Raw genomic sequence first — 27789 nt, forward strand, 5'->3', positions numbered from 1 at the left:
ACCAAGAGGTTGTTCGGCCCAAAAGACTTGTTGGGCTATGACGTGAGTGGCTGATTGATTGACAGGACACCTCGACACCTCGACCCTCTCTCTACTGTTTTATTGGCCATTTGACAATCAATAAACCGAAAGTATAAATTAAAAAATTATATATATATATATGTATATATATATATATATATATATATATATATATATATATATATATATATATATATATATATATATATATACAGTACAGGCCAAAAGTTTGGACACACCTTCTCATTCAATGCGTTTTCTTTATTTTCATGACTATTTACATTGTAGATTCTCAAATCATCTCAAAGCATCAAAACTATGAATGAACACATATGGAATTATGTACTGAACAAAAAAGTGTGAAATAACTGAAAACATGTCTTATATTTTAGATTCCTCAAAGTAGCCACCCTTTGCTTTTTTGATAGAGCTGCAAACCTTGTGTGTTCTCTCAATGAGCTTCATGAGGAAGTCACCTGAAATGGTTTTCACTTCACAGGTGTGCCTTGTCAGGGTTAATTAGTGGAATTTTTTCCCTTATTAATGGGGTTGGGACCATCAGTTGTGTTCTGCAGAAGTCAGATTGGACAACTGTTAGAATTCATATTATGGCAAGAAACCAATCAGCTAAGTAAAGAGAAACGAGTGGCCATCATTACTTTATTAGTTTTGATGAATCTACAATGTAAATAGTCATGAAAATAAAGGAAAAACATTGAATGAGAAGGTGTGTCCAAACTTTTGGCCTGTACTGTATATAATAAAGACCTGCCGGCCCACTGGGTATGCCAGATGGCCAGTCCATCCCTGTTAAAGACATATTTAAAACTGCAACTGTTAAGTAAGAGGCTTTGTTGATCTCTGCCACTGGTAAAGTAAGGGCACCTCTCTGAGAAAAGGCTGATGTGGGTTGTATAGGAGAGAAGGAACAAATGAGCTGTGGCGTGGTTTGGTTTGGAGGACTTGTTGTATATTTACTCTGAAGCCACATGGCCAAATGTAAGCACCTTGTGTGTCGACATGCTTTTCTGTTATAAAATAAACATATTACATTACATTTAAATGTAAAATTACATTTTCAAAGGCTGTATTAACATAAATGTTTAACAGCTCGTCGATAAACATACTTTTTGTGTATGAAAAATAATGTGTCTTTTGGATGTTAATATTAGATTTTGGCAGAAAATGTGAATATTGTGTTTTCTGTAAAGTGGATTTAATGGGACATGAGTTATTTTTTCAGTGTTAGAAATGCTGCAGCAAGGAGGCAATTGTCAGTCTGATTTCTTGCATTAAATGAAATATCATAGTCATATATTTATCAGTGAAAATATATTAATGGTATTATTAAGTAGTTCACATTTACACAGCATGTTTCTTATATGTAAAGATAACAAGTGATTTATTGTTTTCTTTCCTCGTTTTGTAGCTCGCTTGTTTCTCTTTAGTTTTATTGCCTTGTTTTTTGTTTTTTTTTACTTGCATAGCTACTTTTTATTCTTATTTTTGTTATGTAATGGTTACTTCGGTGGACCACAGGATCCAATTCAACAAATACAGTTAGTCTGTGACTTTTCAGGCAAATGGAAAAGAAAATGTTACATTTGCCCCTCTTTTAGGTCCCAGCTATTAATTAATATGTTTTAATGCACACAATTTTTTTCTAAAATTTGATGATTAGTGAGTAAATCATGTTGTGTCACACTGTTGGTTGGCACAATCCTAAAATGGCATTGATATATATATATAAAAAACCCTGATGCAACCAAAATAAATAATTTGAACATTTAATTCAAATAATACCCAGAAAGCATCAACATTTCATAAAAAATGTGTCTTTTTTTTCAACTCAAACATAAAAAATAATAACACTGACTATATTTATAACCTTTACAAATCATGTTTGATGTCTCAAAATACCCCCAACAAACTGAACATTATCAGTTACATGAACAGCACATCCTCACATCTGACCCAACTTTATGATGAAGTTACCATCACACACACAAATCCAACATCAGAATGTAGCTGATTCCTGTGTCTGTTAATACTATAAAACTACAATTACAAAATCAGTTCCAGACTTTCAGATGTTTTAACAAAGCAGATGAATGCAGTCCAAGAGAGCAAACATGTTGATGTTATATTTTTGTTGTTCTTGCCTTTAAAGGACCAGAAAATCTCTCCCCTGCTATATTTATTTCACTGCAGTAGCCTAGTTTCAGGATTTTATCGTCTACATAAAACTCAGTTTATACACCATGCACAGTCCAACAGTACAGGCTATAAAATTGAAAGAATCTTATAATGAAGGCTACAATTAATAATAATATTACAGTAATAGCTAAAATTAAGTTTTTGAAAAGAAACATTTAACATTATTAGTATACTTTTACTTTAAATAGCCTACTTAATGTACATTGTGCTCCCAATTTTTATGTAAAGTATGTATGTACTTTTACAACTCTCCCTTTTTTTCTTTTTCTATTTTTTAAAAATTATTATTGACATACATTTCGATACAGGACTGTAATTGAGTCTTTTTATTTTGGTATTGTTACTTTTACCAAAGTAAAATATTTCCTCAATACCTGCATAGAAACTATATTAACTTGTAAGTTACAAAATAATATATAGAATATAGGATTTTATTATGAACTACAATAATGTACAGCCAAGTCCTAATATACATTATCACACAGTTATTTATTGTCATAGATCTATTTTAACCCCTTTATCTTTGCATGAATTATTACCGTAATAAGGCGCAATGGAGACTAATTGATTTGACAAATGTGTGTGTTTTTGAATGCCCTCTACGCAGAGCATGTGATGCAACTCATTTATTTCTCATCAAGCGAGATTTCTGACTTTGAATTTCATCCTCCGGTAATGGATTGGACACGGAGATTCAGTGTCGCTTTTAAAGAAAGGGGGCCGAGGTATGCATCATGCCTCTCTCTGTTTTCCATTTGGCCCCTCTGTTTTCTCTCGGCCGTAATATCCAATTTCAATAAGATCACTGACACTCCCAAATCGTCACGTTCGTGTGCGTAAAGAGACTGATGGTTTTCTTTCTGTGAGGAATAAATCAGAACAAAAGCAAAACAAATATTAGTCTGCTATTATACAGTTTAATAGTCCGTCCTTTATTCTGCTTCTCACACTGCTGAAAAACATTTCGCCACGTGTTCAAACTGGCCTTTTCATTTGCCCATAATAACATCCGGTTTGATGATAAATTTGGCCTGATTTGAGCCTCAGGTAGTTATCACCTTCAGTTTATAGGCTCTCCAAAGCTCACCTGGTTTATTACAAATGAAAAACAAAGTCACATTTCCCCTCTCCTTGAAGCCATGCTATGACAACCTGCAGGACTCAGTCATTGATAAAAAGATAATGACATCCTCCTTAGCAGGTGAAAGACCCCCCATCAGCCCTGCTTATTTTAAACCCAGCACCCAGCCATTGTTCCCGCGCGTTTTTCACAGCAAAGTCAACATTTGAAGTGCGTTTTCTTTCCCCCAAAAGAGGCAAATGTTAATTGAAACCTATTTAAACCTGTGGGATGTCTCTTCCCTGCGTAAATGAAGGTGGATGACAGGGACTTCCCCCCGTTGGGCCCCCAGGAGCCCATAGGTGAGGGCTGGGACATGAAAGGGCCGATCAGGTGCTGGGGGTTTGCATGAGTCACACAAAGGGTTCAGGGATTTCCTCGAAAACATGCGCTGTCATCCACGTAAGGTAGGCCCTGGTCTATATATTTAACCCTAAATAGATATTTGTTTTATTGTCTACATTAAATTAATTATTGTATTTCAGTTAATCCAAAAATCTTATGTTCGCACACTGGTGCATGGTAACAACTTTGAGGCTGAAATAATCAGAACGGAGTCGCCTTTCTTCACGTGATGAACAGTGAAGTAAAACGAGCTTTTGTCTGGGTTCAAAGCTCAGGAGCGGATCCTTTGCTCCAGTGATTGATTGGGGACTAAAGGATGCTGTGACCCTAAAGAGAAAAAGAGTCCATGGCTGAACTTTAAAAGACACAACTCCTGGCTCCCCTGTTCTTTTTTTTCCCCCGGCGGTGATCGTATTGATTATTAAATATTTGTGGATGAAAATCACCCTCTTGTCCATACGGAGCTAGACTGGCTTTACGGCCGCCCTGGCGTCGTATCCTGCTGTGGCGCACGTCCCCCTTCAGACTGTTCTCGGCTGGCTAGTGCTCAGTCTGAAAACCACAATAAATTCCTGGAGGTGCACACACTTTAGCACCATTTGTGTCATATATGAGGCCACGGGGTGGAAACAAATTAGGGGTCGTGTGCGATGGCATGTAATAAACAGTTTGCAGATGATATTACGCACAGATTGTTGACAAGGGGGATCTCACTGATGAATATCTTCTCTTGCTTTTTTTTTTTTTTTAATCAGTTATTTGTGCGTAAAGATCTGCAGAGTCAAAAGTTTGGGTCCTGCCCAATTAGGCTACTGCATTTTTTTTTTAAATTAAAGCCTATGTTTGTTTTTATAATTATATTTGTGAGCTGAAATTAAGCAAAATTCAGTTAAAACCGTAGCCGAAAAGAAAATAATGTCAGGAAAGCTGAACTGTTTTCAACACCAATTCAAAAAAGTTAAAACGCCATGTAAAACGTAAATAAAAGCATCAAATTTAGAATGAGTGTAGGCTTTATATTTACACGTTTCACAGTTTGAGCATTGAAGGGAGGATTTGCAAATCATCACATGGTGTTTTCATTACATTTTTCGCGGATAATTGGGGTTTTATTACAAAGACCTGAATGTGAAATAAACTGACAAAATATGACGAGCTCGTCTATCAACATGTCTTCTCAACTTCTCATTTGTTGAGAAGTTGAGAAGACGAGAAGTTTTGGTGTCAAGTAATATGACTCTATAAGATACGATATTCCTTTACTGATCCCAATGGGGAAAATTCCGGATATATATCCAAATGTTAATGAATAAAATACCATACTTAAAATAATTATAATGCAATGCAATTACAGCAGTCCAGCAATAAGTTCTCTAAATATTCAGTTTTCATTGGGATTGACATTCTCATGTTGTTTTTCTTACGTTATTTGAGGTTATTGAGGTTATTGAGGTTATTTATTCTGTTGTCTGGTGCTGTATTTGCCTGCATAATATTTTGTCCTCCCTATAAAGCAATAAGCAACGTGTCACAAGCAAATTTTACTGAAATGTATTTATTGTATTTTTTTATTGGGTTACATTTCACTTTTTGGGTTTTCTAGTAATCCGTGTATGACAACAGACTGTGGTAAAATTGCCATAAATAATATTTTATTTTTCTTAGGCTTTATTTATGTATTTTTCTTCGGCAGCAATTGAACTGGAAAAAGGCTCACATATGTGCAGATTACTCTGTGACCTCATGATAATAATTTACCACATTAATTAAATAATTATGTCTCGTCAGTCATCATTTGTTGCTCCGCTTTGCTCCCAGCGCTTCACTCAACACATGAGCAGCTTTAGAGCCTGTTCTCCGCTTTAACAGTACACGCAGTGACTCCACCGTCCCCTGGCTGTTGTCAATTGACGCCCCCTGGAACTGTGACAGCGTCTCTGATTGGTCCAAAGTTTTCAGCCTCAGCCAATCCCCGCGCTCCGCTGCGTACCGGGTGTGCCTTCTCGACCAATCACAGCCGGGAGCGCTGACCGGGAGACAGAAGAGCTCCGCTACTTTTGACTGTCTCCTCTCACTTTGAACCGGTGTCAACAAACAACAACAACAATATCTTCTTGCTTGCTACACTACTTTGGCACTACTACATTTCAAAGAGGCCCCAAAACTGGTGAATAAAACCGAGCGAAGGGAAAACGTAACTCTTTTTAACACCCCCAAATCGAATTTTCTTCCTTTTTTCTCCGCCACATTGACTCCTCGGAGGGTTGAGGCTGTCCCGGGACGCTGCTGCTGGCTGTAGCCCGGTGCGGCTAACCGAAGCTAACCGCTCCAGGAGGCTTCCACACGGGAGAATTAAACGGCGACTTGCTGCTACAAACTCGGTGTTGTCGCAGCAGCCTCCCCGTTAGGAGGAGGGATCTGTATCACTGGGGTGTCGGAGGTATGACTGCGTTGGCGGGGTCAATACCCAGGATGATGCGACCCACGCTGGCTCAGAACTACCCCCGCAGTGGCTTCCCACTGGAAGGTAAAGGACGGCTACAGCCTGGATGCTGGCGGAAGATAATATGTGGTCTAGTTAACCACAAGTCACCATTACTTTATGTGTCACTTTTATCCAGTCTTGCACCAAACCTCGGCTTAAAAACACATATTTTTACTTTCTTTTTTTGTACTGTTTTAGCATTCCATCTTATTTGACTGGAGCTGAAGTGACAGATTAATGTAGTGTTTTTTTTATTTTATTTTTATTTAGTTAGTGTTATTATAATTAATAATATTTTTAAATCGACACATTGCTGTTTTATTCACTCACAAAAGTTTTAATTTTAGCAACTTGAAAAATAGTTTTTGCAAACTTGTTTTTAAGGCTATATGAAATAATTAGGGTGCCAGCAATATATCTTGTATTTTCATAAATAATGCCACTGTTTTAATAGGATAGTTTTATGACTTTATAGCTATAGCTGTTTTTCTTTTATTGTGTTTTCATATTGTGTTTTCTATTTGTATGCATGCCTATTTTGTACCCTAAAAAGCACTTTGTGACGTCTCTGTTCTCGAAAGGTGCTTTATAAATAAACTGACTTACTTACATACGTTATTGCGTAACATAGGCTAATAATTGTCAGCTGTTTTCGGAGCAGTTAAATAAAACGACAGCTTCATTCTATTATATGGTTTTCTTGGTGTATTTAGTTACACTCTGCGTCCAGTTAAAACTTTACCTATACCTCTATAACCTCTATAACAGCATGCACACTTTGGATCACTTTGGTGACTCGTCCCTCTCATATTCTGATTGAATGTAGTGTCTACCCCGCTGGGTCAAGGCCGTGTGAACCAGCTCGGAGGAGTTTTCATAAATGGCAGACCTTTGCCCAACCACATCCGACATAAAATCGTGGAGATGGCGCACCACGGCATCAGGCCGTGCGTCATCTCCCGGCAGCTCCGGGTCTCACACGGCTGCGTGTCCAAGATCCTGTGCCGGTACCAGGAGACGGGCTCCATCAGACCCGGGGCCATCGGTGGCAGCAAACCCAAGGTAAGGACCAAAACACATCCCTGGCTCATGCATAGCCTGTAATATTTGCAATTGTAGGCCTATTTATATATGTATAACTTTGAATGCTTAATTTAAAAAATGTGTATAAAATACCTAGGAACAATTAAATTCCGTACTTTTATTTTTTGTTTTTTTCCCATTTGATCTTTCAGCATGTTTGTATGTTATACTGTCTTTTGAATTTGTAGTTTTAAATTCAGGGAACAAACATTGTCCATACACTTCAGTATTTATATTTACACACTGTATAGTTACTTGATTTTTAAGTTACAGCATATAAAGGCAATGTATGCATTGTGCCCCAAGGGCCACAACAAAGTGAATAAACTCTGCGACTCTTGTGACCCCTGAAGCAGGGAACAACGCCGGACGTAGAGAAGAGAATAGAAGAATACAAGCGGGAAAACCCGGGTATGTTTAGCTGGGAGATTCGGGATAAATTACTGAAGGATGGGATATGTGACCGCAACAACGTGCCTTCAGGTAAAAAAGGGCAGACAGAAATCAATTTACATATTATTATTATTATTATTATTATTATTATTATTATTATTATACACTTTTGTTTTCGTTTACTTTACATGCTATTATGTATTTATTTATTTAAACTTTAACTCCGACCACAACAGGTTACCATTCATAAATATAAATATATATTATTAATAAATGTGGTTTTAATAAAAGTAAATAAAAACTAAATATATCCCTTCTTTGACAAATATACATCGTTCTTTCACTGTTTAAATTATTTTTTGTTGTTAAACTTTGAATTTATTTAACACACAGTATAATGACAGTATTTAAGGCATTACATAGATACTGTTTTTAATTCTTTTGAATACTTTTCCCCCCTAATCGATTCACATTAAACACTTGTAATACTAAAACTTAAGCAAGTTTCATGTGTGTGCGCGTGCGTGTTACATATTTAGCAGCTATTTCTATTTGTGTAATTTGTCCTTGTTGAACGAACCCTTTGCAGTGAGCTCCATCAGTCGCACTATGCGGAGTAAGTTCGGGGGAAAAGGCGATGAAGAGGATGATGAAGAGGAGATCGAGAGGAAGGAGCTGGAGGAGAACGACCGGAGGGCCAAACACAGCATTGAAGGCATCTTAGGAGACAGATGTGAGTGAACTGCTCCACTTATTGCGGCTGATGTAGAGAGAAAATAGTTGGCTGTTAGCTGGGTTTATCTTCTCCATATCAGTGACCCTCATACACATTAGAGCGCAGTGGACTCATGTTTGATCAGATATGTTCTCACTGAGCCCATATGGGAGGAGTATCATTTTTATTTATATAATTGCTAAACTGTCTATTTAACTCGAGCTTTGGGACATATTATTATAGTGAAAGTGAAAGCTTAACGTGATATCGACCTATATTTTGTCTTATTGGGATAACTTGCAGGGGAATTAAATTATAGAGGAATTCCTGCAGCAGCTCCAACCTGTTGATTGCTTTTGAGCAGATAATGGTTTTATTTGGTGGTGTAACTGGGCTCTCTGTGGAGTTTAGCGTGCTGTAAAGTTGTTGGATGGGGGTGGAGAGTGTGTGTCGTCCTTTGTTAGGAATTCTTTATCGACCATATCTCTCCGGCTAATGCATTTCCCATGAGGCCATACCGTAAATCAAACAGCAGGTGATGTCTCTGTGTGTTATGTTCAGCAGTGCTTTAAAGCTGTGTGGATGAATAGCCATGTTACAGTAGAGCTGCATATTATAATGCACATATTAAAAAAAAAATATTAAAAGAAGTCGTCCAACAATATAAATCCGTGCACGATATTTAGGTGTAATACCATATGATTGTGGGATTAATAAAATAGGTCTAATTAATCTCTAATAAATTAGGAAAGCATTTCCCTTGTTTAGGCTGTTTGTATTTATAGTCTGTGTTTATTTTATGCAGCAAATCAATTTTTATCAGTGCTTTTAAAAGATTACGCATCTATAAAATAATAATGCAGTTAATAAAGTTGTTTTGTTGTTTTCTAGTGGATTCACGAGGTCGGGTTTAACCCAAAATGGGATTTTTCAAAGCAAGTGCAATCAAAAAGTTTATTTCTGAGTAACAAAGACTCTTTTAAAAAATTTTAACAGCCAAGTTTCTTGGTGAAACGTGTATAAAGTGGTATAGGAAGTGTTGCAAGCCAGGGAATAAAACTCATCTCCTTAATTTTTATTTATTGCAGTATAAGGACAGTAGCATAATTGAAGATTTGACAGCCGGTTGAGACATATTAACATTATCATTACTTTACTTGTTGCTTACGTCATTAGAGTGGAAATTCGTCACGCTCGTTTAATTTGGGACTTTTCAAAAATGATTACATCCTCCATTATGGATCCATGTTTTCTTCTCTCCGATGAGTTCCTCTTTTTTTGTAGGAGCCAAACTGTGCTGATATAATTTACTACTTGTCATCCTGTACTTGATTAAATCAGTTTAAATATTTTTCTTTTCACTCTAAAAGTTAATTACACTTTTTTAAACTTGTGACAAATTGAAATGGGGCAGGCTAATTCCTGGGAAAAACACCGGAGGCGATGTAACTGCGTCAATTAACGTCAGTATGTAGCATTAGAGCTGGTGTTGTTATAGCCAAACTTTAAAAATGTCCACTGAATATTTCATTTGTAATAAGCTTAGCATTTAGAAAATCTATCACCACCACCACAGAGTAAATGGGCCCCAAAATGAGTTGTTCAAACAGTTTCTTTTCTTTTTAAAAGCAGTGTAAGGTGTTGCCCACCATTTGGGCACCTTCTTCTAGGTCCTCGCATCAGTAGAACAGGGGAGGAGAGATAAAGGACTCTGGTCTGAGGAGACAAAATGTCCCCCAGATGAGTTGATCAAACATTTGTTCAACGGTTTCCAACTCCTGACAAAGACCCGCCTCGCGCGCACAACGGGACGCTCGAGGATGAACTTGGGAGACAAAGGCGCGAGAGTCTATTTGGGGCTCACGCTTGGGCTGCGCGCGGACAAAAGGCCAGCTTGGAAACAGCTTTGGCCGCCGCTAAAGAAGAAGGCAACCTGTTTATAATTCAGCCAGGAGGAGAGAAAGCTCCTCCACAGAAAAGCCCGACAAAACACACTATGAGGCCGCAATGAAGGATGAATTATTCAGGGAGCGCTCCGGCACGGTTTAGAGGGCCTGTTCACCGAGGGAAAATGGCCGTTTTCACCTACAAAATGTTTCCTTTTGGGGTCGGCTAAAGGAGCCCACTGCCATTCATGGGGACAATTGAGGCCTCTGAAATCCACTCACGTATTGCCCAAGGATGCGTGCTCGCTCCCTAAACCCCCTTTTGCACACGTGCGCGCGCACAAATAAGCATTGGACACTTTCCCTTGATTTTCACAGTGAAAGGTGGAGTGCAAGATGCGTTGATAAAGGCGCATGCTCATATTGGAAGTGTCTCTTTCTTGTTGCTATTTTTAATATTGTATTTCTGTAATTTTTGTACGAGAGCTAGCAAACCAGAGTCAAATTCCTAGTTTGTGCACATTTATGGCCAATAAAGATAATTCTGATTTTGATTCTGAAGAGAAAGTAAAAAAAAAAAAAAACATAGGGCGGAAAGACACATTTAGGGACTCAAACACTATTATTTAGATTCTCTATAATAAAGAAAATTTTATATTTTTTTTATATTTTATATTATTTTTCGGAATTTCTTATTTTTTTCTCTGCGCTTTAAACAGAAAAATCAAACTGTCCCATAGCAGCTTTTGATGAAGCATACAGTTGCTGAGTTTGTCATAATATTCAGACCGTAATTGGCCAACAAACCCGGGCGGCCTTCCCCTCCTTGAAGGATGAAGCTAATAATACCGAGGCTGTAACTCATGATCTATTATTGATTGTTTGATGAATCCCGGCCTTGCCCCCTTGAACATTAATAATGTCTTCTAAATGATGTCGATATTGTGCGATGTCACATTTAATGACGGAGGGAGTGTATTAAAGAGTGGTTTCGGTGAATGGGGACCAATGTTCTCCCCGGAGAGCCCCGGTCTGGCCCGGAGCGCAGCTTCACAATGGGGGCCCCGGCCACCCGTCCTGCGCTGCTGCACAACTCCGAAAACTCACCCCCCTCCTCTGCTCCGCCTCCTCCTCCTTCTTCTTCTCCACCACTTGCTCCCCAAATCTCTTCAAGCAGATTAAATCGACTCTTTTATTTCATCTCACTTTCATCTGGAGAGCAACACCGCCCCTCTCCCTCTGTTTCCTACTCTCTCTCTCTCTCTCTCTCTCTCTTTCTGTTTGTCTCTCAGCCTGCGGCGCACAGCTCGCTTCATATCTGTGCTCCATCCTCCGGAGCGCACAAAGGAGAGTCAGTCCACTTCCATAAAGTTTCTAATTAAGTTCATTATTAACATTTTGTGGTTTGATTCGAAATATATTTAGTGACAAATTCAAAATGTCATGCCTAACATTTTTTTTAGTATCTGATTAGTAGCTAAATCGTATTTAAATATATATTTGATTAGTATTATATTTATTTTATACCTCGGATCTGAAGAATACAATAACATGCAAACCAAAACTTTTAGCCCCATTTGTCAAATAACTAGTTCTTATTCAGAGTAATATGGTCAAAATGAGAGTTATTCTAAAAAGTTGCTAAAACATACCATGCCTGCTGCTCAGCAAATCTGATATTAAAGTTCTAATTAAGATAAAAAACATCTGACATATAGATAAATATGAAAGCACATTTTCCTCAAAATTCCATTGCAATAATAAAAAGAAGAAGTAAAAAAAAAAACCCTACTCAAATCCCCCTCTCTTTTTCCACATCTTCTCTGAAATATTTCTATATCTGGCAGTAACTCTGGCCCTCCAGGCCTGTAGCTGGGCCGTCCCAACTCCCAGCGTCGTAGTAATTAACCCTGGAGACAAAGTTAATGATTAAAACAGTCACGGTGTCCCCGCCTCCTCCCTCCTCCTGCTTCACATTTTCACAGTGTATCTTTTAGAGTCCATACTTAGTTAGGTGAAATTAGCCAGATAATACAGAGGAGCCTTGTTGAGGGCCGATACATTTCCATTTAGGCCAGCCGAGTGTGCACACACATATACACACAACCACATGCATGCACACACATACACACACATTCCACTCTGCAATGCAAACAGTCAAAGGGATAACTTTATTTGGTGAAAGGGGATCCTGGAAAGGGCTAATTGAATAAGCCCGGGATCTTTGAAAAACCCCTACCATGGTGAGCGCAGTCATCATGTCATAATTAGGTTTATTGAGGCGCATTCCTTCAATCTGCCTCCATTCCCCCGGGCTCATTGTATCCAGGGCCCAAGCCAATGGCCGGGGGACAAAAGGGAACCGTGAGCACACAATACATGAAAGAGCCATAAAGATTTAGCTGGCTTTGTCACAGAAACGGAGTGGGACTTTGTTTGTGTAAATAATGCGAGTGAATGAAGAACTTGGGCTTCTCTGCCACTCGGGGTGAAGGATGGCGTGCTGCAAATGTAATATGTGGGCACACACTGGATCAGTGCCAGCTAGGAGGAGAGGAGGAGAGGAAAAGGAGGGATAGGAAGAAGTGAGGGAGCAAGAGGTGGAGGCAGAGAATGGGTGGAGATGGAGCAGTGTGATGATGGTGTTTGTAGAGGCTGACTTTTCTATTAACTTTTCTTTTCGGTTATTATAGGAACTTGAAGTACTCACACTGAGAATATATCAAAGTAACTTTTTACATGGTGGCCCATAAAGTTTGGATACAATATGATACCTATATCTATGAAATTATTGTGACAATGAGATTTATTCTCGACAGATAAAGTGTATATCTTCTCAAAAACTTTAATAATCCATCTCTTCCAAACATATCACAATGAAAATGAAACCGCAATTAATTTGGGCGACCATGTATTTTTCCAGTACATTATTCATGTCTTTGCATGCTGAGTAAATGATCAATGAGCTCAATTGTTTTGCCTTATTGTCTCACCTACAGTGGCGTTCAAAGCAACGTTGGCAACACACAGAATTAGGGGAGGGTGATGAGGCCAAATGTTTATTTCATGGAAACGTAATTGTTCTGTTGTAAAATAACTATATCATGCTTTGTCACATTTGACATTCCTTCCAAAATTAAACTTGAAAAACAAACTTGGGTTAAAAACAAAAGACTCAAAACAATAAGACTAGAATTGTTTTAATAGAAGCTTCCTATAAGAACAATACTTCATGTGTTTGTTACAGTGTTAAAGGTTTTAAAGTTATCAGATCTGTTTTAACAACTCAGCTTCTCAGTTTTGGCCCAAATCCACTTATTTGCAGGCAGCTGGATTTGTGAGATCACAAGACCACGCAAAAATAGCTATTGCGGTGGAAACCATACTGCCAATTGACACCTTTCTACCATCACACGGTATATACCGTCAGTGAATCGAGTTAATGCTTTAAAATATCAAACACGATATTTCATGTTAATGGAAGTTGTAAAGCTGAAAATATTTGCCAATCAACAGAAAAGTTATAGCCAACAGTTTTTGGTGCTTTTATCAAAACAAGACAGATGAGGAAACTTTGCACTCGATGAACTTTGAATTATAATTTTTTCCCAATTTCTACAATTTAAGAGACCAAACAACAGATGAAATAATTGAGAATAGATAGATATATAGATGTACTTTATTTATCCCAAGCTGGGAAATTACAGTGTAGCAGCAGCATTACACACAGAGACAATAACTACACAATTAAATAATTAAATAAAAAGAACAACCTAGGCATGCTTCAAGCAATAAAATATGAAAATTACAATAAAATACAATAAAATGTAATGTAAATAACAAGTACAGTAATTTACAATGACAATAGTAAGCAGCTGTAGCTCTAATATGTTGCTGTTTCTGTCTCATCACATCAGACAAAGACAGAAGCAATAAGCTCTTGATGGATCTTATAATAGCTATTGGCTATTACTGAGCCAAGTGTCTGGTGAAGAGGGCTCTGTGTGTCCGTTGAAAGAATGAATGTGTCACTCAGTGAGTCCCTGGGCACGAGGGCAAAGGGGGGCACGAGGGCCAAGTGGCGAGCACCAAATCACTCTCCTCTACCCCGGGGCTCTCTCTGTCTCTCTGTCCCTCTCTCCTCATCCTCCCTTTCTCGTGCCTTTTTTTCTAATAAGCCCATGCATGATGACTATTCAAGCATGAAAACATAGTTATCTGCAAATGAATGGCTGCTCTATGCTTCATTAAAGCCTCTTTTTCCTTTCACACTCTTATTGTGACCCTCTGATATCAATTCAAAGGGCAATTAATGAATGCACACCAACTTTGAAGTCAGGGTGATTTCTGAGAGGGAGGGGGCTTGCTTGTGTGTGTGTGTGTGTGTGTAGGTGGAAGGGGGCAGGGGGTATTTGGGGTATTCCCCCTTCAAGACCCGCTGTAGCGCCCCAGCCTTCACCCGTGATGGACTAGCCACATTGAGCTGAGAGCGAGCAAGCCCCAAAGACGGTTTGAAGGGAGTGAAAGAGTGAAAAGGCCCAGCGAAGGTCAAGTAGAATGGCTCGCCTTAGAATAAGGCCCCTCTTTATCTGCTGCAAGTATGCACTATAGGCACAACAGCTGGGGGGGAGAGGGGGAGAGAGGTTGTTTTTTAATGTGCATGAGTGTGTTTGTGTGTGTGTTTCTGAGAAAGGAAGAATGTGAGTTTTCCTCTCATGCATCTGTATGTGTGTATGTGTTTGTGAGCATGGCTGTTTTTAATGTGTGTAGAAGTGCATGCGTGTGTGTGTATCGGGGGTTAGGGTCGAGTGTCAAAGTTTGCGGAGGCCAGCTAGAGGCCAGAAAACGCAACATCTATGCTACTGATGGGGGACAGGCAGCTGTCAATCACCTGGCTGATGAAGCCTGACTTTCATTCAGAGCTTTGTTAACTAATTAGACCAGAAGCTTTTGTGTCTCGTCGGGAAAAGAGGCTTAAAATGTGTGTTTCTGCTGTAGTCACGCCATGTGGGAATATCTTTTGTACTGTGCACACTCTCAAACTTGACCAAGCACACACAGAATCGTGCTTTTTGTTTTTTTGTAGTTTCACACTTTTTAAGTTGTACTGGTGTTCCAGCTTTCCAGCAGTGTGCGATGAACATAATCAATTTTGCTCAGGCTTTTTTGAATGAATGTCCCGCTGTGTAGAACTTGATTACAAGTATTTCCGTGTTTAAATAGGGATTCTCTGCCAAACCAGGAGTTCCTTAGTAATATTTACCATCTGAAAGTTGAGGTAGGAAACTTAGATCTACCCTCACCCATGTAACATGAATGCAGCATTATGCAGTGCATTACTGCTATTTTTAATCTCTCAATGGATCTTATTATACTTCAATTTTTATGAAAAATAACAGAAATTGCACTGATTCAGATTTCTAACTGTTCAATTCTTTACTTTGTGTAACAGACAAATCAAAAAGGCATATGTTTTCTCCTCTTCCCTGTCTTGCTGTTTATCAGTGTGGATTGTTTTGGTGTTATTTACTGAGTGTTGGAGATATTGGCCATGAGAAGTAGCTATCCCAAGAAATTTCGTCAATTTATGTTGCATACAGACCATAGACGCATTAAGGTCAGGCGAATAGGAAGGTGGATGGTGGATGTCCTCGCTCCCTGACTGAAAACTGTTATTTTTTTCTCGACTGTCACATGTTGAAAACTGTGACTGCTCTTTTGTAGGATATCATACGAACCATGTTGCAAAAGTTTTCACAAGAAATCACATAAACCCGTTCATGAGAATACGTTGCAGTAATAGAGATGTCCGCCTTCTCTCCAGTATAATGGAACTAGATCGAATTGTTGTTTGAAAAACTCCACAGCAATATTTTTCTCTTTTCAGAAGTCATGGCCGATTTACTCAAGATAATCCACAGATCTTGTTGTGAGCAGTTTCAGTTTCTGCAGGAGCTATTGTTTTTCTTGTATAATTCCTAAAAAAATTTATTTATTTTTTGCCACTTTAGGGACCATATAGTTTCCATTATGTCCGACACTGCATCTCAAAACAAAACAGTCTAGACAGATAAATAGCACTGTAGGTAAGAGGAAATAACTACAGTTAATGTGTGTATGAACTGCATTCGCCTTACATTTTCTTTAAGATTTACATTAATTCATATGCAAGATTAACAGCTGGTGCAACCAGAATCGAGGCAGCCTGACAGCAGAATTAACAGAGATGAAACGGTCAAACATCCTTCTTGTCACCTAAAATAATTGAAAGTGACAGTTAACCTGCTAACAGCTCACCTTGTTTCAACAAGTGCCCCACTGACTGGAGCTGTGAGTTAAAAGAGAAAAGAAGAACCACAGGGTCACAGGGCCACGGAGGGTCACTCTCCCCCGGTTCTACACAGGAAACAGGGTTAGAAACATATTTAGCTTCAAATGACAGGTAACCACTTCCTAATACCCCCTACATCCTCAACAACTCCCATAACTCTTTGTTGACAGACTCCTCCTTGGTCATGTTTTGTTGCATAACAAGGCTGTGAGTGATGAGTTTGTTCACATCTCTGTGTGTAATCACAAACCCGAGCTAAAGAACACGCACACACGCAGCGTTGGCACACTCATTTTCAGGGCAGCTGTGAAGGTTGAAACTCCTCCTTAGCAAGTCAAGTGAGTTCGCCCACCACCCCCCCCCCTCGCGCACACAAAAATCTACACGCACACACACAGACCATCTTTTTCTTAACCCAGCAGAAAGAGTCACAGATGGGTCCATAAGCTGTCAGTAAAGCCATTATCCGGCCCAGCATCTGCCTGTCTTGACTTCTATATACTGTTTAATGCAGTCGGCCAGTCACTTAGTCCCCCGGCTCCTGAATAGGAGCAGCACGGTCGGCCCGCCCAAATAAATGCTGCGTTTGTCTCCTCTGCCTTTTGTTTTGTGTTTTTTGAGAGGGGTTGGTGGAGAGAAGGGGGGGCGACGTGTCAGGGGCTCAATTTACCCTCGCTATTAACCAAAAGCCCCAGAAGAGTTACTGGGATGTCCGAAGAGGGGTGTAAATGGTCCACATATGGTCGGTCAATTCCCCCAAGTCCCAAAATCCAAGTTTGACACATCCCCATTCACTCCCTCTCTATCTGTCTCTCACGTACGCTCAGTGTCTACTGTCTCATGTCGCAGTGGACATATTTAAGCTTTTGTGTCCCCATGCAACTCCCCCCACCGCTCTAAAAAAAAAAGAGCAATGCTGAAATCTTTCCAACAGCCTGTTTCAGCTAAATCCTCTATTCTCTTTCCTCTCCTCCTTGTTTTTCTCTTCCCTGGGATGGCGTTGCACGGTGGGATCCATTTTGGGCTTTCTTGGCTCTGGAGAGGTTGTTTTGGCTTGGAGTCCCATGCACTGTGTGCCTCTCAGGGCTTCAGTTTGGTTAAATTAAACAGTTTTCTTTTCTCCTCTAACCCCTTCCCACCCACTCCCCCTTCCAACTGCTCCTCTCTTATTTTGCAGCTTAATGCTCCTCGGCTCCCGGGCGATCTTGCCGAGGCTTGCTTTTCCAGGCCTTCTCCTTGCTCAGATAATTTTACCCTTTTAAGGCTCATATTTTCTCATATTTCGATGAGCTGACAAGAGCCAGGACCACATCTGCAACCCCCCGCTCCTCTAAGCTGAGGTGGAGCAAAAGTATACAGAGAGAAGTCAAGTGTTTACAGGGGCTCTAAATACAGCATTTTAAGATATAGCATATGTATACGGGCAGGCAGCGATACGACGGTTAGAGTGGATAATTTGATTGGCCAAGGCTATTTGACGGTGCCAAATCGATGCGATCAGATCTTAGGGATAGCGAGGCGATGACGGCAAACGGGGCACTCTGAAACCACAGGTTTACAAGGTTGGAAAAGATCCGGGGGAGCAGGGGAAAGGTTTCAGCTTCTTCTACTCTTCCCTCTCCTCCTCTTTGTCTCAGTAGGAGAGCTAATACATATCCTGATGCTGATTTAGCATTATATTCCATTTTTACAAAGATCAGTTTGGCAAGTACTGTGTATATGTGTGTGTGTGTGTGTGTGTGTGTGTGTGTGTGTGTGTGTGTGTTGGCTTGACCACACTGAAAGGCATGTGAGCAGGGGGGATGGCTGTTAATGGAAGCTAAAGTGGGGACGCCTCAGGGCTGACAAGCTCGATTAACGTAGCCTTAAAATGCATGTAGAAGCAGGGGAAGCTCAGTGCTGTGGACATGTGTGTACGAGGTCATGTGCTTTATGTGTGTGTGAGCTTCTGAGCCAAGCTGTTTGGAGTAGCGAGCTTCAGGGGTGATTGGGTGACTACCCTGCTCTCCATCTTGGCACAAGTTTGCCACCCCAAAATCCCCATTTGTCACCCCACGAATCTTCATCACCTGCCACTTTAATTTGCATTGCATTATAGTTTGCATAGACTTGTATAGACTTTTAGGCATGTTGATGATGCTCAAGCAGACATGTGGGATGCGTGCAGCAATAGGATTAACTTTTTTTAGCTTGTTGTTTTATAGAGCAATGGTAACACTTTACAATAACCATCTAAGTGATGTTTATAGATGTTTTATAGACCAATTATTAATCATTTACAAAATTCTATACATATTTAATCTTTAAATGTTTTCAAACAATTTCTTAAAGGTATAAGAACAATTTTGAAATCATTTACATACTTAATATGGTGTTAAAAATGTTATAATGAGTGCAAAACTATTAATAAACTAAGAATTATAATGTAATTGTTTGTTTATGGTAAAGAAACTATCAACTTACATTAATATACCTTCTATTTGGCATTTATAAATTATATTTCAACATTAATACATTTTCTATTTACCATTCTAAATGGCCTATATACGGTTTATAAATGATGATTAAACATTAATAAACTATCTGTTAACCATTTATAAATGGTGGTTATTGTAAAGTGTTACCAGAGCAATCAAAGCTCTTTAACAAACACACACACACACATATGTAGAATGTTACTGTGAGCTTATTTAGCAAAAAACACTTCTTCTAGTTTCATATGATACTTCACTACAACTTTAAAACTCAGCCCTCTACAGCCCAGAACTTTTATTTTGCTAAATATAAATCATTTTGACAGCACTAATTAAAAAGATATAACTGTTATTGGTGACAAAAATGATTACCCATCATCTTAACAAGTTGTAGTTAGTATCTGAGGGCTGCAGCAGAAGTTACTTTAAGCAGGAATTTGGGGTGTTACAATATACCGATACCCCTGATACTTCTAATATGAAATATCAATATCACGTTTATAATACGCATGTTATAATATTGTGTAAAAAATCCAGCACCTGTTAAATAATTTAGTGTTCTTTTGTTTAGTATTGTGCATTTATGGACTCTTTCTCCATCTCCCTACACTCAAATTTTGAGTGTAATTATTTTGTAATTTGAAGTATCAGGCGTCACCGATGTTACAGTGAACTTAAAGCTCACAATTATTAGCTGCTTTATGAGTTTACAGTTCATAACAATCAGTGTAAGCAGTGGTTGCTCTGTTCCTACAAATTAATTTTTCCCTTATTTAATACATTTTAATGTCACAAAAATTCTTTATAGCGTATAATAAACAGGTATAAATACTGCACAAAGCCGGAACACCAGCCTCTGCTGGGTAGTTGAAGTCAAATATTTGAAAGCTTTTGATTTATCTTAATTAATTAAGATAAATTGTAAGTGACAGCATTATTTTAGCATCATATTAAAGTATTTTTCCGGTTAAGCCACAAACACACCTGCTGTTGTTTTCTTGCCTTTAGATTATAATAATAATAATAATAATAATACATTTTATTTGTAAAGCACTTTTCATACAGAAATCTTAAAGTGCTACAGAAACCAGAAACAAGGAAGAGAAAAACTCATTAAAATCAGCAGTAGATAAAAAAGACACGGGTAATAAAGTACATTATGCAGAGACAAAATAAATAAATATTGGCCCAGCATATGACATAAAGAATAGCAGTACAGAAAACAAATGGCAAAACAAGACGGAGAGCATTTGATTCTCTCAAAGTAAGGGCCGAAGATGGAGGAACAACTTCCTTACACCTCAGCTTGTGTCCATGCGTCAAACCACGGGTGTTGTACGCTTCCAACAACACAAACAACAACAATAAAAAGCCTCGCAGATGCCCAGACAGACTATCCCCATGGGGACATTTACATCGGCAGCAACAGCCCTTGTTGCCCCTCTCCGCTGCCCTCTCGCCCCCTCAGGTGCTCTTACAGTTCCCTCTGGAGGAAGGGGTGTTTTCTGGGGGGAGGGAGCAGTAGAATGCCCCCGGCTGTGCACCCATCTACCCCACCCCCCCCAAGCCCTCTGCGGAGCCTCTCTTTATGCCCCCACCCTCCCTCCCTCAGCTCCCCCGTGGGGCAGGTGACAGCCCTCCACTGTGAAGGGCCGAGGGAGCCATGACGGATTCCACAGATGGAGCGTGGAAATCGCCGGCAAAGACCTCAGCTCTGTGGAGCAACAAAGAGCCCGAGAGTCACAGAGAGAAATATGGGTGGAAAAGAGAGAGATGGGGAGAAGGGAGACAAAGAGAGGGTGAAAAGGAGGGAGAAAGAGAGAGAGGAGAGGGAGGAGAAGGTGGTGCTTGTTTAAGGAGGGTGGCGTGCCGGAGAGCCAAAAGTTTGTGGAGAGGATTTGGAGTTTGCTATCGTTTGAAGTGAAAAATGTGCAAGTGTGACATTTTCTTTGTGCTTTCTTATACAAGCTGGACTGGTAGCCACTTTCATCACTCAGTGTTCTACCTGTCAGCCAATGCTTTTGCTCTCTTGGTATCATTCTGTTGCTGACCCAGCTTCCTCACTGACATCCTTATCATTTCGTCCAATCGTCTTATCTCGCCGTATCTTAACAGGTGATGTAGCGATCCCACGAAGCCAAGTGAAACAAATGAGCCCGCTTGAGTCGCCTGTAAAGGATCCGATGCAGGATTGTATCACAGGCAGAGTCCTGAGACCTCAAGGGTGCCACTCTGTCGCTTCTTTTGAAAAGTTCTCGAAACCCCGGTAGCAGTCATAACCGATAGGTAATTCCAAAGTGATTAAGGATTTTCCCGGCCGCCTCAGCTTTCCCAGGGCCCAAATCCCTGTGAAATGCTGAGGAACGTGCATGCTGCTAAAGTCGGAGGGGGAGCGAGAAAGCATTCCTGGCGGCCCTCCTCCATGCAGGAACTGGAGGGGGAAGGCTACAAAAGGCCTCATCTCTTGTTTTTCAGCCCTCCTGTCCAAAACTCTAAAAGCCTCGCAATCCACATCCCAAATTCCTGCTTTTTCCATCTAAAACACAAGTCCTGTAACCTCTCTGTTTTCTGTATGGTTGTGCATGCAGCCTGTAAAGCTGGAAAGCGTTTGTCACCACGCCGTGATGAAGTTCTAAAACAGCTGATGAAACTGAATCTTAATCCACAGTGGCCATTTTGAAGCGGCAGCGTATCATTCTCGTTAAACTGCTAAACTCACACACAGGTTGATAAAGAGCTAGAAATCTACGAGGGCAAAATTGCAAGATATTCAGCAGAGGCTTAAGGCAATGTCTCCATTTCTCTCGCTCGCCCTTTGAAAATATTTTACTTATTGCCTCCCTCATGCTTGAATGTTTCTTTACCAATTTGCTCCTAATGCATGTTAAGTTGACTCCCACTGCTATTGGTGTTGCAAGGAGAAGACCGCCGAAGGGGGAGAGAGGATCAGTTTCACATGAGGGGCCCTGAGATATTTGGACCCCTTGTATTTTATTGTTGCTTCTGAGGGGGAACTAATACAGTGTTGCACACAAAACTTCCCCGATGCTGAGGGGGAATTAATTAAGTGTAACACAAAAAGTGGGTGCTTTGGCCTTGGTGAACCTAGAAGGGAGCCAATGGAGTGTTTGAAGTAGTGAGTTAAAAACCAAGCTGGTGGCTTATAGAACATATTCACAATAGTATTAAAAGTGATCTGAGAGCGAGATGAAAAGTAGAAACTCAAAAGCTGTCAGGACGCATAACATCACTGCAGCTCAGTCAGGCTGAAGATTAACGACAAATCGAAAATACAATTTATGTGCTTCTCTGATATGGTCATTTATTATTGCAGTTGCAATGCGATTTGCAGTGTTGGAGGGAATTCTCTTTTTTTCTTTATAATTTTCGTTTTAATTGAAACGTATGTAAAATGATCAGGGTGCCAATTTTGGGTGGATCTTGACCAAACAACATATTTTGATTGGTAGAATATAATTTGTAGGCAGCACCACAATATTTAATCCAGAATGGTATTTTTGACACATTTTGCTTTGCTCCCACTTTAATTTCACTCAACCATATTACAATTTAGATAAAATTCTGCTGAAATGTTCAGTGCTAGAATCAACCAATTAGTGATAAAAATTTGATACAAAAATAATGGATAACAGTTTCATTTAAAGTTTGTCACTTTTAAGGCAAAAACACCAAATGTTCTTTGGTTACAGCATCTCAAATACAAGGATTTGCTCCTTGTTTTTCCTCAGTTTGTTTCCTCAGGCTGTCGGTCAGACAAAACAAGGAATTTGTAGTTGAATTTGGGCTCTAGGAAATTTTTTTAATGGGCATTTATATATTGCATATAATATTTTGATGACAAAGAATTAATTAATAATTGGAGCCCCAGATTAAGTATTAGTTGAATTAAATATTCCATTTGTGCTAGCAGATCTGGGCTGGTTAGAAAATATCAAAATCTGTCAAAATTAATTATTGCAGATACTATCTATACTTTGGTCACATGGGACTGCTTTTTATGCCATAGACTCCATATAGTTAAGGAAAAAACCAAAGTCCCATGTGCCCAGAGGCTTAATTTAAGATAAGAAAATTACACAGAAAATACAAGCAGAACAATGAAGTTTTTGATAAAACTGTGATTTTTCATCTACAATGTATGTCCATACTGAATTTCAATACTTGCACTACCCATCAGAACAAAGGATGTGAATCTATTTTAATCCTTATCACACATATTATGGCCTCTGGGCATAAATGATTAATTAACCTTTTTTTACACTGAAGGTTTATTTGTGTGTTTGTCCAACCTGTTGACACTAGACTTTAGATAAAAGGATAATTACTTGGCTGAAAAATAATCATTAGTTGAGTTCCAGTTAAGACATGACTTTATTTTCTATGTTTTTCACTGTAAATTCATTTTTGAACACTTTTTGGCACAATTTCTTCTGCTGCATATCTGTTTATCACTAACATTATGTAACTGCAAATAGATAAGACAGAGAAAGGAAAAGAATAAAGAGATTTGAAAAAAGAGAAAACAGATTCCTATCTACTCCTGCCTCTTTGGTTTTATATAGCAGCATTCACCTGACTGAACAGTTAGTACACACACACACACACACACACACACACACACACACACACACACACACACACACACACACACTCAAAGAATGGCCCCTGGATCCAAATTAGCCTTTTGTGTGGCTTTTAGTCCACCCGTCCCCCTGTGGTGCTCTGGGAATCCTGTCCAGTGGGATTATTCCTGAGGCTCAGAATATTTCTTCTGAATGGAGGTCTGTTTGGCCACGAAACCACGAGGAGGACCCATGCCTTATGGTGTGAGTGTGAGTGTGTAAAGAAAAGAAATAACCCAAGTTCTATGAGTGAAAACTTTAAGTAAACAAATGAAAACAGAGAGAAAAACAGGTAACATTTTACAGAAAATGACACTTACAGGACCATGAGGTGTTGGTCTACAACAGGGATCAGCAACCTCTCTGTCCAAGGGTCAGACTTCTAGCAGCTATTATTGTTTTATTATTTTATTTTAATTAAATGTATTAGCCTATAATTGTTAAATATTTGTATTTTCTCGGAATCCTAAAAATACATGGGAAATCCACATTGATAAAGACATTTATTTTGAATTATATATATATATATATATATATATATATATATATATATATATATATACACACATACATACAGTACAGTAGCCTAACTGCAGAAATATGAGTCAACCGTAGGCAGTTTTGTCTATATACTCTCACTTTGCTGCATTTTATAAACTATGATAATTTATGAGTCATGACCAGAGTCCGGAGTATAAAACATCTGTATCGTTAATGTGTTCTGCATTTTTATAAGCAAATCTGGTGAAAGATCTCACTCCCTCTTCTTCTCCTTGCAGTTCCTCATAGAACTGAGGTCACATCTTGTAACTACCATCACTAATGGCAGAAAGCAGTGGAAATACTGGGTGTTTTTGTAACTTTAGCACAGAGGATTGTGGTTTTTATTAAATTTTTTTGAATTCATTAATATTCTGCGGGCTGGATATAAAGCTTTGGCGTGCCTGCGGGCCAGTTGGCCATCGCTGGTCTGTAACATCGGCATGTTTGCTCTTCAACAGGGTTTCAGAGTTTAGCTGTTAACTTTAGGGTTTATAGAGTGAAGATGATCATCATCTAAACATGTGAGATTGGAGAAAAGTTATCCTTTCTTATTTTTCTTTGTCCTGTGTTTTGAGCAGCGAGTCACTCCGATGAGGGTTCGGACGTGGAGTCAGAGCCTGATCTGCCGCTTAAGAGGAAGCAGCGGCGCAGTCGGACCACCTTCACAGCGGAGCAGCTGGAGGAGCTGGAGAGGGCCTTCGAGAGGACCCACTACCCCGACATCTACACCAGGGAGGAGCTCGCCCAGAGGGCCAAACTCACCGAGGCCAGGGTCCAGGTACGTGTGATGTGTGAAAGCTGTTTAGGTACTGAGGGGAAACGAAAACACATTTCAGCTTGTGGAACACAGGAATTTATGTGACTTTGAAAAGAATTTCACAAGCTCAAGGGTTGTAAATTTGACCTCAGCTTCACAGAGAACCATGAAATCCTTCAACAGGAGTTAAAAAATGAAAATGTTTACAAGATAGCAGCAACACTAGCATGTACTCAAATACCTGTCCTTACTATGAACATCCCTCACACACACATTTAAACTCTCTAACCATTTAAAAGCAACCTGTTTGCTCCATGCAAAGCACAAACACACACACACACATGCACTTCTTGTCCACACTCCCAGGGGCCCAATCTGGACTTTCCTATTTCTGATCTGGAGTCCAGTAAATTCTCCTCCACAGGCTCCATATGGGAAGTGTAAGCAGGCACAGCATGAGCCCCGTCCATATGGGCACAGCATGTCACACACACACACACACACACACACACACTTACTTGGCTGAAAAATAATTATTAGTTGAGTTCCAGTTAAGACATGACTTTATTTTCACTGTAAATTCATTTTTGAACACTTTTTTCTGACTTTTTGGCACAATTTCTTCTCCTGCATATCTGTTTATCACTAACATTATGTAACTGCCAATAGATAAGACAGAGAAAGGAAAAGAATATAGAGATTTGAAAAAAGAGAAAACAGATTCCTATCTACTCCTGCCTCTTTGGTTTTATATAGCAGCATTCACCTGACTGAACAGTTAGTACACACACACACACACACACACACACACACAAACTTTTTCTTCACACTCTGATAGAATTGACAGGAAATGTACTGTGTTGCGTTCGCTTTAAGATAAGTGTGAATGTGTGTTTATCATTTACACAAATTAAATGTCATTTTGAGTTTGATGTCTGAAAATAACGTTGTCCCACGCTGATTGAACGACATCATCGTCCTTCTAGGTTTGGTTCAGCAACAGGCGGGCGAGGTGGAGGAAGCAAGCAGGAGCCAGTCAACTGATGGCATTTAATCACCTGATCCCGGGGGGTTTCCCACCTTCAGCCATGTCCAGCATCCCCCCCTACCAGCTGTCTGACAGCAGCTACCCCCCCTCATCTATAGCACAAGGTAACAGACCAGAGCCACTCATATCAAAGACACTGCAGCAAATCAAATTCACTTCACAGTTTTGTAGTGTAGTCACACTATGAGCGTAGGATTTGTTGTTGATGAAAATAATATATTGGAAAATAAAAGAAGGCTTAAAGTCTATAAAGACAAAATCTATTATAAATAAAAAAGAGAAGTGCAATCATTCATTTGAGGTCTAAAATTTTAGTTAGTAAACTTGAGAAAAGTATTTGCTGCCTTTTATTTTGAGTAGCTGACTCATGTGTTAGTTGATCAACAGAAACTTTTTTAATAATATCTCATTGGTAATTGTTGGGGCAATTGATAATGTAAATGATTGTTAGTTGCAGCCCTGATTTTGAGGCTTTTCTGTGTATTAAGATAAGGTTAAGTTGTGTTACTCTCCTGCACTCATGCCTTTTGATTTCCTTTTTAAAAATGAATACTTTTATATTGAAAAGTGTTTTATTCAATAACCATTACTAATTTGTAGAAACTGCATGTTTTTAAATTTTTTATTAAATTAAAATAAGATACATCTTGTTGAAAGACTTGATAAAATAATATTGTATTAAAAAACATCAACTCTTTATAACATTTGAATTCATACATTTTCAACGTCTTCTTTTCAAATGTAAGTTTATATTGAATCCGGTCGTTTTGCACTCTGCTAGAATACAATGTTCTGGATCTAACTGCACTTTCTCTGATCCCAGGTCTCATCATTTAGCATTAGTTATGTTTTGCAACTTTGAACTTTGACAATCCTGACGTGTTTTAACTTTCTCTGTAATGCCTCTGGCAGTGTCGGAGCCCCCCAGCACGGTGCATCGGCCCCAGCCTCTCCCTCCCTCCTCGGGCCACCAATCCAGCGCTGGTGGAGGGCAGGTAGAGGGAGGCTCCGCCTACTGCCTCGCCTCCGGACGCCACTCCTTCTCAGGCTACACGGACAGCTTTGTGAGTGCCGGAGGACCGGCCAATCCCATGAACCCCACCATAGGAAACGGACTCTCTCCACAGGTGAGACTACAGCTGGAATTATGTGTGTTTGAGTTGCTAAACCCTCTGAACCCCAAGTAGTGTTTATACATATATATATATATATATATATATATATATACAGTACAGGCCAAAAGTTTGGACACACACCTACTCATTCAATGCGTTTTTCTTTATTTTCATGACTATTTACATTGTAGATTCTCACTGAAGGCATCAAAACTATGAATGAACACATATGGAATTATGTACTTAACAAAAAAAGTGTGAAATAACTGAAAACATGTCTTGTATTTTAGATTCCTCAAAGTAACCACCCTTTGCTTACTAGAATATAAGACATGTTTTCAGTTATTTCACACTTTTTTGTTAAGTACATAATTCCACATGTGTTCATTAATAGTTTTGATGAATCTACAATGTAAATAGTCATGAAAATAAAGGAAACACAGTGAATGAGAAGGTGTGTCCAAACTTTTGGCCCGTACTATATATATATATATATATATATATATATATATATATATATACATATATATATATATATATATATATATATATATATATATATATGCAGCTCTATAGAAACAGGACAATCATAAGTAGTAAGAATGTTTTTTGT

At 39.2% G+C, this 27789-nt stretch overlaps 1 protein-coding gene across 2 annotated transcripts in view; it reads left to right on the forward strand.

Annotated features, from left to right (window-relative positions):
* The first annotated feature begins 5657 nt into the window (after window positions 1-5657).
* pax3b (paired box 3b) overlaps window positions 5658-27789 on the forward strand; it is a 35303-nt gene continuing 13171 nt past the window's right edge. For both annotated transcript variants that reach the window (XM_059331652.1, XM_059331651.1), the window contains exons 1-7: window positions 5658-6230; window positions 7015-7250; window positions 7625-7754; window positions 8254-8397; window positions 24835-25034; window positions 26000-26165; window positions 26974-27188. In XM_059331652.1, the coding sequence (XP_059187635.1) occupies window positions 6146-6230; window positions 7015-7250; window positions 7625-7754; window positions 8254-8397; window positions 24835-25034; window positions 26000-26165; window positions 26974-27188 (1176 nt within the window). In that variant the 5' untranslated portion in view covers window positions 5658-6145. The remainder of the gene's footprint in view (window positions 6231-7014; window positions 7251-7624; window positions 7755-8253; window positions 8398-24834; window positions 25035-25999; window positions 26166-26973; window positions 27189-27789) is intronic.

Source organism: Centropristis striata, chromosome 4 (assembly GCF_030273125.1).
Source record: "Centropristis striata isolate RG_2023a ecotype Rhode Island chromosome 4, C.striata_1.0, whole genome shotgun sequence".
NCBI classification, from domain to species: Eukaryota; Metazoa; Chordata; class Actinopteri; order Perciformes; family Serranidae; genus Centropristis; species Centropristis striata.